At 32.7% G+C, this 10,281-nt stretch overlaps 1 protein-coding gene across 1 annotated transcript; it reads left to right on the top strand.

Annotated features, from left to right (window-relative positions):
• Positions 1 to 1,002: 1,002 nt before the first annotated feature.
• On the top strand, positions 1,003 to 9,979 carry LOC129972745 (EF-hand domain-containing family member C2-like). The gene is made up of 6 exons (XM_056086992.1): positions 1,003 to 1,053; positions 3,009 to 3,155; positions 4,837 to 4,987; positions 6,523 to 6,737; positions 8,746 to 9,006; positions 9,926 to 9,979. The coding sequence occupies exons 1-6, from the start codon at positions 1,003 to 1,005 to the stop codon at positions 9,977 to 9,979; spliced, it is 879 nt and encodes a 292-aa protein (XP_055942967.1).
• The last annotated feature ends 302 nt before the right edge of the window (positions 9,980 to 10,281 follow it).

Genomic DNA, 10,281 nt, shown 5'->3' with positions numbered 1-10,281 from the left:
AATAATTCTTATTTTTATATGATTTTTGTTCCTTTATTAGATAATTTATACAGTCATTGAAACTTGTTGCTGAACGTTTGTTACTTTCCCATCAACTGCATATGAGGAGATGATTACTTTATGCCCAAATCGTATAAATATGTAAGCTTTAACGGAATATGTTACTTCGTAGGTAATTTTTTTAATTATATCAAACACATATTAAGAAGAAACACACACAAAAATATTTTTAATAAATTGTAATTTTTATATTTCCTGAATTTAGGTTTCAGGATTTCATCTTTTCTGCTGTATATGCGTTCCAGATTAATATTACATGTAAACCGTTAAAAATAAGGGGGGGGGGATAAATTCACATATTTTATTTATTTTTATAAAAATATATTTCGGTATGGCATCTTTTTGGCAAAACATTGCCAAAGAGATGCCAAGGCTTAAACCAATCAGAGCACGTCGGTATCCTTTGCCATAGACTTAGTCTGTACAATTTGCGAACTCGCGTAATCAAATGCTTTAAATTGGGAGAAGAGATAGAAATGTCCTTAATACAGGCAACACGACTACTCAAGCCTTATTGAAGTTTTTAACTAAATGTTGTGTTTCTCTCTACCTGAAGTACCACATTTTGCAAAGAAAAGCTATTGAAATAAAAACGATTTGATTATTTTGTTTCCGCTATTTGATTATTTTGTTACGGATTTGATTATTTTGATTATTTTATTTTGTTTTGTTACATATTAGTATTAATTTGAAAATTTTTTACTAACATGTAAAACATTTTTAAAACTTTATATTGAAAGTTAAATAAAAAAAATTATTTCACATTTGCCTATACTGAATTAATATATACATGTTTTCTTAAGATAGAGATATTCAAAATGGCAACATCTTATTAAGCGTCTAAAGCAAAACTGATTTCTTTTAAGTAATTTTTACTCTAAAATATGAAATGACATTTCCACCTAAGAGTCTATAGTATTTGTTATAAACACACCCTTAAATATGAAGAACAGCTTGGGATGCACAATTCCTGGTTTCTCGCCTCATTTTAATGTAAGTATTTATTTATATAACTTGTATATTTAAAATACAAAGGGAAACTAGTCACATAACACCAAAAATTGGTTCTAATTTCATAACTTCTTGTTAGAACATAAATGTTCGCCTGCTCTCCCCATCATTAATTTCAATTTTTGAAAGAAGTTGAAAAGCACTACTTTATTTTACATTTTTTTATATGTAAAACCCACTGGAAAGTCCGCCAACCATAACTACTGAATCAGTTTCGAGCATTTTAATTTCATATGAAAACTCAGGATCTGTCGATACATTATCAATGATCGCCTGCTCCCATTATGTTCCATTTTTGAGAAACATCAAATTTTTTTTATATTTCTGTAAATTTTCTTTGGGGGAAAACTTGCGACAAAATTCGTCAGCTACAACCATTGGATAGATTTCTATAATTTTAGTCTCAAATTAAAGTTCATGGCTATTAGATACATCATCAATGGTCACCTACCCGCTTCCAATCCATTTTGTGGGACATAGCAAAACAAAACTTTGATTGAGTCCTTAATCTCAGCAACTAGACCGATTAATCAATTTCCTACGCCTTGAAAATTTCCCCACTTTGAAGTTTAGCTAACCAATCAGAATAAGACTATAATTTACTTTTGCTTATATTATTATTATTACATCTTTATTATACTCCTTTTGTAATAAAAAGGAATTCAATAAGTAGATAAATATATTTTAATACTAGCCGCCTTCGGTGACTATATTAAGGGTATCAGCATAGTCAAGCCTCCTAATTTTGATGAAATACATCTTACGAAAACAAATGAAAGTAATATTTTGTATCGTGATTGCATAATTATGATAGAGAAATATGATTAATTGGCTATGCTTATGAAGAGGCGAATTTAATTGGTAAAGAAAATTGGAAAAATTGACCCAGTTGTTGAGATGGGAGCCTTTGACCAAGTTTTATATTGTAATATTTTTTGGAAGTGGAGGCGGAGGTCCAGGCGACTCTTGCTAATACATAAAAATCATGTACTTTCATATAAAATAAAAATTGGTGAAGGCTAAAGTTAATGACATCTAGATGTTTTATTTAGTGCTTGTAATTGGGAAGCACTCGATTAGAATTTTTCTGCAGAGAAGGTACAGTGAAGTAATTTTTTGAGGTTTTCTTTCAAAAATGAATATGGATGAGAGTAGGAAGACCATTAATAATCTATCTAGATGTCATTAATTTTGATATGAAGTAAGAAATAGTAAATAATAGAATGTTTGTATATGGGGGGGGGATGGTTCTTTGTTTTGAAAATTATTTTTAATTCCTAGATGGTGTGTAATTAACTAGTTGCCGAGGGCAGTATTTTGTTTTAAAACAATCAAATAGCTTCTTATTGAAAGAATAATTAGCATTTTGGGAGCTGTTTTGCAGTTCAATCAATAGTTCATTACTCTCGTTCCTTAGAGTATTCTGAAATAGGTAATACACAGATATATTTTGTCTAAGATTGATATTTAAAATATTTAAATCAATAAATTACTGGGAAAAACTAAAGAGTAAACTCAGCTCGCCAATGTCAGCTGAATCGTGCCAAACATTAGATATTAACGTCCGCTATTTTGTTACCAGCAATTTTCAGATAAGATCAGAATATTTGGGTGCAACAAAAACGAATGAGGCTACTCCTTTCAGCGAGTTATCGTCTCGGAAAAATGTTTGTTTGGCGAACACTGTTTTAAACTTTGGTAATCTTTGACTGTTACAAAACTTTTTATTATTATTTTTTATTATCTACAATTCGGACATGAATGTTTCTTTGCATGTTAAAATCAGTAAAAGATGCTTGGCCTTTTCATAATATTGTATATTATCAATTAATAATACCAGTGCGTAGATTGCGTAGATTTCATAGATTTCCTTAAAAATGTTTTTAAATTTTTCATTTTATATCTTATAAGTAAAATGTTTATTCTATTTCTTTTAGCCACATGACAACAACTATCATAGACCTCAGCGATTTGTATTTAGAAATGGAATACCATTGGAAGAAGACTCAGATGCCAAAGCTCCAAAAATTTCTCGTGCCGCTCGTTTACTAGGGAATGATATGTTCAATTACAATGCTGCACCAGTAAGATTATAGTCTGATTCAAACATATCTTTGATTACACTGAATTTGATAAAGTATTAAAGAAATGATCAGAACAATTAGTATTTTCAGTGGGAAATAAAGACAAGCAAAGAATAAAAAGAATTCAGACATATATAAAGGAAATTAATTCTTCGGGACGTCGCTGTTACGTGACAAATGTAATGGTCATCTAAAATTTGATTGCTTATTACTGGACTCATGCAAAATGTTTTTAAAATTTGATACTATGCTTTGAAATGTTTTCGGTAATTATGCAGGGCAGCTATTAATTGCCAAAATAATCGCCACTCATTTCGCCAAGTTTACTGCAATCAAACGCATGCTATCAATAAATCCCCAAAGATCTCCAGATAATGGGTTCTTTAGTAAGTAAAATTTGATTATATTTGCCAATGGCATTCAGGTAATACTAAAGTTTTCCAATAGCACACTGTTAATACCTATCTTCTGTATTTTTCCTCAATAAATTCCTGAATTCCCTAATTTTGAAATTCTTAAATGAATTTCAAAATTAAAAGGCCGCAACACCTTTGGTATGTAAAATATGAGCATGACTTGATCTTATTTGGTGCTTATATACAAATAATATGCAAAGATGTTTGGAAAGGAATATTTCATTAAGTTACATGCTAAGCAATATTGATGACAATACTATTAAGAACTAGGTTGAGATAAATTTTCTTGAAATTTGTTAATAAGACGTTTGTTGGAGGTATAATTTGAGACAATCTCTTCCCGTTTCTTTTTTGCATCATATAGTTAGAGTAAGTAGAAGATTGGCATGGCTGACGTAGACAAAAATTATTTCTCTAGAACTCAAAAATATTGTGTGGAATTTTCTTCATGAAGATAAATGTTAACCTTTACTAATTGTTTTAAACGAAATTCTAATGTGAATGATTTTAATGGAATTATAAATCCACATAACGCACATTAAGTGCACCACACATCTATTTAAGTTCGAAGGGTTGTTGTTTATTATGGCATTTGGCAAGGACAAGCCCGCTGTTACGAAGACAGCGATTTTAAGCCGGCGGGGGAGCGTCTCTTGTTTTTATAGTAGCGCCATCTAGGGCCAAGAGAATGACTTAGCTACACACACGTCACAACCCTTTTTATGGGGCGGAATTCATTCACGCATTTCATTCACTCATCCACAAATCGTAATCTAGACCTGAATCAGAGAACGATCACCCCTGATCCAATACCACCAGTGATATTACTTTCGACATAGAGGACTTTGTGACCACGACGGATTTATACGCGCGTCAGGCACCAAGCACACGGGGAATCTTCGGCCGGCAGGCTTCGAACTGGCAACCTAAGGGACACGTATCCAATGCTCTACCAACCAGGCTATTCCGGCCCTCGAAGAGCCTTGACACGTCTTGAATCAGCTACTTCATTACATTGCAAAAACCGTAATATTTAATGATACGTGTGGTAAACTTATTATGTGTTATTATCTCTTAAATCGATTTCCTTATTATGGACAAATTCGCAGAATTCTGATACTAATTCTGCTTAGTTTTGTAGTTACTACGTATTTTAAAAGACCAACATTTTCAATTTTAACGTTTTAAATTATTTTTAAACAATCATATTCGGTGGCCAATGGCACAATAGTGTTGTAGCTAATATTATTTCTTGTTATTGATAGGTTTTAACATTTGGAGCATATTATCGAGATCCACTTGGTGAAGGCTTTAAATCGACTACAAGATATCGAAAATGCAACGTGTTATACTTTTTAGATGACGATGATATGAAGATCTATGAGCCTCCTCAGAAGAATAGCGGATTGCCTCAAGGTAAAGACATCGCACCTATTTATTACAAAAATTATTTGGTCTTGCATAATAAGGAAAATCAATGTCACACTATTTGCGTTAGAAATGATATGCACAGAATAGATGTTTTTATTTGTTACTTAGTCCACTGTTGATGAAGACGTTGCTAACTAACATCTAAGGAAAACAGATCAAGAAGTATTTGAAAGGTATTAGTGAAAATTATCCGTTGAAATGGATTGATGTAAAAAAGAAACATAGTTATTTGTGACTTTAGCAAATAAAAAAAACATTTAAGCTAAAATCTATACATAAATTGAAGAGGATGGTCAGAAAATAGATTTATTATGAATGGATTTTTTAAGTTTGAATATTTACTTAAAACTTTTATTATTGTCAAAGTAATTTTCAACATGTGAGCAATGAAATAAACCATTCAGATGAGTTTTCTTCTTTTTGTATTTAAATAATAAAAAGCAAAACAGTTAAGATTTCTTTAGAATTTTACTCGAAGTGAGGTCTTTCTCATTTATATTCGCTGTTATATATAGATTGATCAAAATTCAGTGTGCAAATCTTTAAGTGAAATAAAAAGAACAGAGGCAGAATTCCATAAAATTGCACGAATGGAAAAGTCACAAGGATGAATCGGAGAATACATGAATTGTATAGAAATGCCACTGCAATAACGTGTGTGTGTGAAGGAGAGAATTAATTAATTTTTTAAATATTTTTTTTTACACTTAGTAAGCGCTTTCATACTTTCAGATACATTTTTGTTCAAGAATCTTATTATTTGCAGTTATACATACTTTTCACCCTTTCGAAACTTCCCGGCATTTCACTGACCTGCGCAATGCTATTGGAGATTGTTGAGACGAAGTTGGGATGTTCATTCCTTCTGCATTAGAAAACTGTTACAGATGGAACTTTAAATGACTTGAGCTTATTCCGATGTGATTTTGACTTTCTTTACTTTTCTTATTCCGCCCAACAACTTAGTTATTGAGTTTTGAATCACCATATACATATAACCCACAGTAGAGCTATATAACGGCAACAAAACTCTGTCTCTCTCTCTCTCTCTCTCTCTCACACACACACACACACACACTCGAGGACAGAATTCCCCCTCCGTAAAAATTATTCTACAAAAATATCATAACAGTAATATTTTAAAATTCAATATTTGACCAACAATGGCATTAAAAAAGCTTGAAGCTTTTAAAGTCATCTAAGTATATAGAACGTGTTTTTAAGTTAGTAAGATATAAATCTTTCTACAGTTCATATTAAAACGGAAAAAAATTACATACACTTTTAAATAAATTATGACATTAATTTCTTGATTTGAAATATTTTTCCCAAATGTATAAATAATTTTCGGAAATAACTTTACTAGTAATGCATTCACAACGTTCATTAAAATGTATTATAGTTGGACCAATATTATAGTTGAGTTGTTAATGCTTGTGTATTTAGTAAAATAACATTTCAACTACTAAAATTCATAATTTGTCAGTAGATTCTGATGCAATTTTGTTTTTCTTTTGCAGGATGCATAGTCGCCAAAGGGAAATTTATAAAACCTGAAGGGGGTTTCTACACCATAGACGATCTAAATATAGGAGAAACTTTATTCGTGAACGGAAGGGAGTATAAACTAATTAACTGCGACAGCTTCACCAGGAATTTTTTGATTGAAATGGGATACAGAGTGCGATCGCCTCAGCCCGATCCTGTCGATCCTATAACTGAAGATAGAAATGAAGTAAGAGTTATTGCTGCAAAATGATTCATCACTGCGTGAATACAATCCTTATTATCGCACACATATATTATAAAATATTGTATGATATAAAACAATATTTTCAATATTGTAATATATTAAATAATATAATATTTAACAATAATGTATAATATTGTGAAACAGGATGTGCTATCTGGGATACAATAGGCATTGAACAATTTTTGTTGGTAAAGCAGAAAAAATTGCAACAAAATCTATCAAGTAATTATTAATCTGATATAACTGTCAAAAATAATGTTTTTGAATGTGAAGCGTGTATGTGTAACTCGATCTGCTAGATAAAATCAACTAAGCAGACCAAGTGAAGCTTATGTGATTCAAAACACGATCGCGTCTATTCATGTTTTAATTTATGTAAACGTTGTTTATTTGAAATTGCAATATGTTAGCAGCGCAATACAGGTCAAAGTGAAAATCGTTTATACCACAAATTTTATCTCATCTTATAATTTTATATATATTGTTACGAACCTATGATGCGGCTTCCCAGCATAGCTGGTTCCATAGGAGGTCCCAGAGCTTGGCGACTTGGCGACGAATTTGGCGACTTTGGCGCCAAAATAGATTATACCCGAAACATCGAGAATTTTCCCGATCCGTCCAGTAGGAACGGAGATACGCCTCGAACGTTCCTGATTGGTTGAGAGGCTTCTAGTCCCGCCTCCTGAGACCTATAAAAGGAAGCACCAGCAGCTGCTGGGCGGTGGTGAATTGAGTGGTGAACCAGTGGTGAATAGAGTCATGAGCCAGTGGAGTGCGAGAATAGTCGGAAGCGAAAGAGTAGTCGTCGTCGTGAATCCAGGACGGTGAATTGTAGTCATGGACCAGTGGAGTCGAAGAGTAGTCGGAAGTGACGGTGAAGAACTCGTCTTCCAGGGACTAGCGGAGCAGCGACGGAGTGGAGCTGCTGGGTATACTGTTGTATGCTGCTATGTATACTGTTGTATGCTGCTGTGTATGCTGTTGTATGCTGCACGTCTCGGCTGAAGATAATCGTCTTTTGTGCTGTATATAGTTGTCGTCTTTGTGCTGTCCTGTGTGTCTTCGTGTAAATAAATGTCGTTGTTTTATTTTCTACTGCCGCCTGCTGATTGAGCGTTCTCCACACCATATAACTCCCACTATCCAAACGAACCCGGGAAATTTCGTAACAATATTTTAAAATGAAATATTGATAGTTACAAGAAAAAGAAATGTTTTCTAGGTAAGAATGGATGATACACTATCCGATGAAAAGGATGATTCATTTCATGGTTCTATAAATGAATATGAACCCAAATTCAGAAATTCTTATTAAATGGCTCAACAAATATCGATAAGCCATTGATAAAAAAAGAAAAACATGCCATATACATAAAGCCTCCAGCTCATTTTGTTCAGGTGGCCAACCTTTACATGACCTTTATGATGCATTTATGGCTAGTATGAACAGTCGCTGAGTTAAGATTTCTTAAGATTTCGCATGAAGCATGTATGATACAAACGTATTCCTTTTCAGTGAGACACATTTGCTTCACATCGTGATTAACAAATTAATAAACTATTTTAATGTGAATATATTTTTTGTTTCAGCTATAAATCAATAGATAAATTAAATCAATCTTGAGTTGATATGTGGAAAAACATTTTTATATTTTTGAATCATATATTACGCCAGCAAAAAGTAAGAAGAAAGGATATTTGCAACCTAAGTGAAGAAAGTATATCTGTTGTTAACTTTGCATTCGTGTATAAAAGTATGTCTTTTTTTTTTGCTTAGTAAGATGCAAACTTGAAATTTTTATTACAACAAAGTTTTCAGAAATGTGATTAGCTACATCATTTTCTAGTTGATCATAGTGGATCATTTTTTAGATAATGGACTAGCTAGGGAATCATTTTTAGCTAGATTTTAGGCTCATATATGTGATACTCTTTTATTGTATGAAGACTGCTGAATTTTTACAAATGAACAAAATCTAATTCTTAGATGAATTCCCTGCGTTCTTATCGAAAACCATATGTCAAGGATTATAAAGTGGCAACATTTCTGAAAAACCATCCGAAACATTTGCGTTTCTATGGCGTCTACGGAGAAGACAAGCATCTGTTCGAGGAGGAAAGAGAGTGCACTCTCTATTATGATCTTGCTCATGGAACTATACAGCTCGTAGAGGAGCGAAATGTCAACAAATGGATTGATGGAAGATTTGATACCAAAGTTTTGCTACGGCCTACAAAAGTTCCAAAGGTAAGTCAACCATCTAACTCTCCGACCCGCCCTAAGGCACACGGATTTAAACCATAAAACTGAATGACCGCACCGCCGCAACAGCAATTGGCGGGAACTGTGGTTGAGTCCTAAGGGCCGTCACCGGCCACGGTACAACCCTCCCCGAAGGAAGTACGTCCCGTCATCGATGGGGGGATCCAGATCCCCCACCTATTAGTGTACCCTCCAGGGTGGCGAGATCCAACCACCATGCTGGAAGCATCTCATCCTCATTTCGAGGTGCCCCCCCCCCGAGGGACAAGTTCCAAAGGTAAGGCAAACTTAAAAATAAAATCTCCTGGGCAAACAGGAAGAAAAAGTAGATATTTTACCATCCAAGATAAAATTTTCAAATTCATTTCAATTCTTATGGAAAAATAATGATGTTGGAGCAACCATAGATAATGACTGCAATAAAATCTCATTTTTTTAAATAATTTATTGCAAATTAGATATTTAGTATGATCTATATTTCTATATATAAGTAAATAATTGTAATAAAATACGTTCAAAAGAATTAAAGCACTCGCAGCTTCTAAAACTTTCTAAAATTGAGAATGTTTACATAATGTTGCCAGCAAATATTGCTTTTTCATTTTTGTGTCATTAGTTTTTTCCCAACTTATTGAACTTAAATCCAAGTGCATTTCAATAATTTTAAATTACGGAAAGAAAATAAGAAAGACTTTTATTTTAATTATTTAAATACAGTAACACATATGTTAAAAATAATCACAATTAATGGTTGAAAGCCACTTTACATTCCCTAAATTAAACTGTTGCAGCTGTCAAAAAACTTTTAGTATAAGAGTTTTTTTTTGTCTTAATGAGAAGCTAATTAAGCTAATTTGATGGTTGAAACTGGGAAACTCTATAGTGTTTTTTTTCCTTTCTATAGAGAATGAACATTGAGATTTCTCTGGAAAATGGGTTGATAGCGGGACAGAGGTGACCATTAATGACATATAACTGAATATAAATGCGATTAATAACTCGATTTACTGAGAATAGTTTAGTCAATGCCTCTTACTCTATCAGATATTTTCCATTAACTTACATATTTGTGATAAAAGTATTATTTTTTCATTTTTAATCCACTAATACATTTTTAATAAATCACATTTATATATCTTTCTATTTGCGTTGTTTCAATTGGTTTTTTTTCTCTTTATTTCAGAAGCTTATACCTTCACTGCCTCCTGGAGAAATGGCTGATCCTACTTTGCTGAATCTGGCTCATGATGTCCAAGATGT

The sequence above is a fragment of the Argiope bruennichi genome, chromosome 1, assembly GCF_947563725.1.
Source record: "Argiope bruennichi chromosome 1, qqArgBrue1.1, whole genome shotgun sequence".
Lineage (NCBI taxonomy): Eukaryota > Metazoa > Arthropoda > Arachnida > Araneae > Araneidae > Argiope > Argiope bruennichi.
The sequence above is the reverse complement of the archived record's forward strand: the minus strand, read 5'-3'. Positions and strand labels throughout refer to the sequence as shown.

Bases quoted from the DNA above. Each gene is read 5' to 3' on its own strand.
- LOC129972745 (XM_056086992.1), top strand. From the start codon at position 1,003: ATGAAGAACAGCTTGGGATGCACAATTCCTGGTTTCTCGCCTCATTTT. The intron at 1,054-3,008 runs GTAAGTATTTAT...TATTTCTTTTAG, and splicing joins GTTTCTCGCCTCATTTTAAT to CCACATGACAACAACTATCA. The intron at 6,738-8,745 runs GTAAGAGTTATT...TCTAATTCTTAG, and splicing joins TAACTGAAGATAGAAATGAA to ATGAATTCCCTGCGTTCTTA.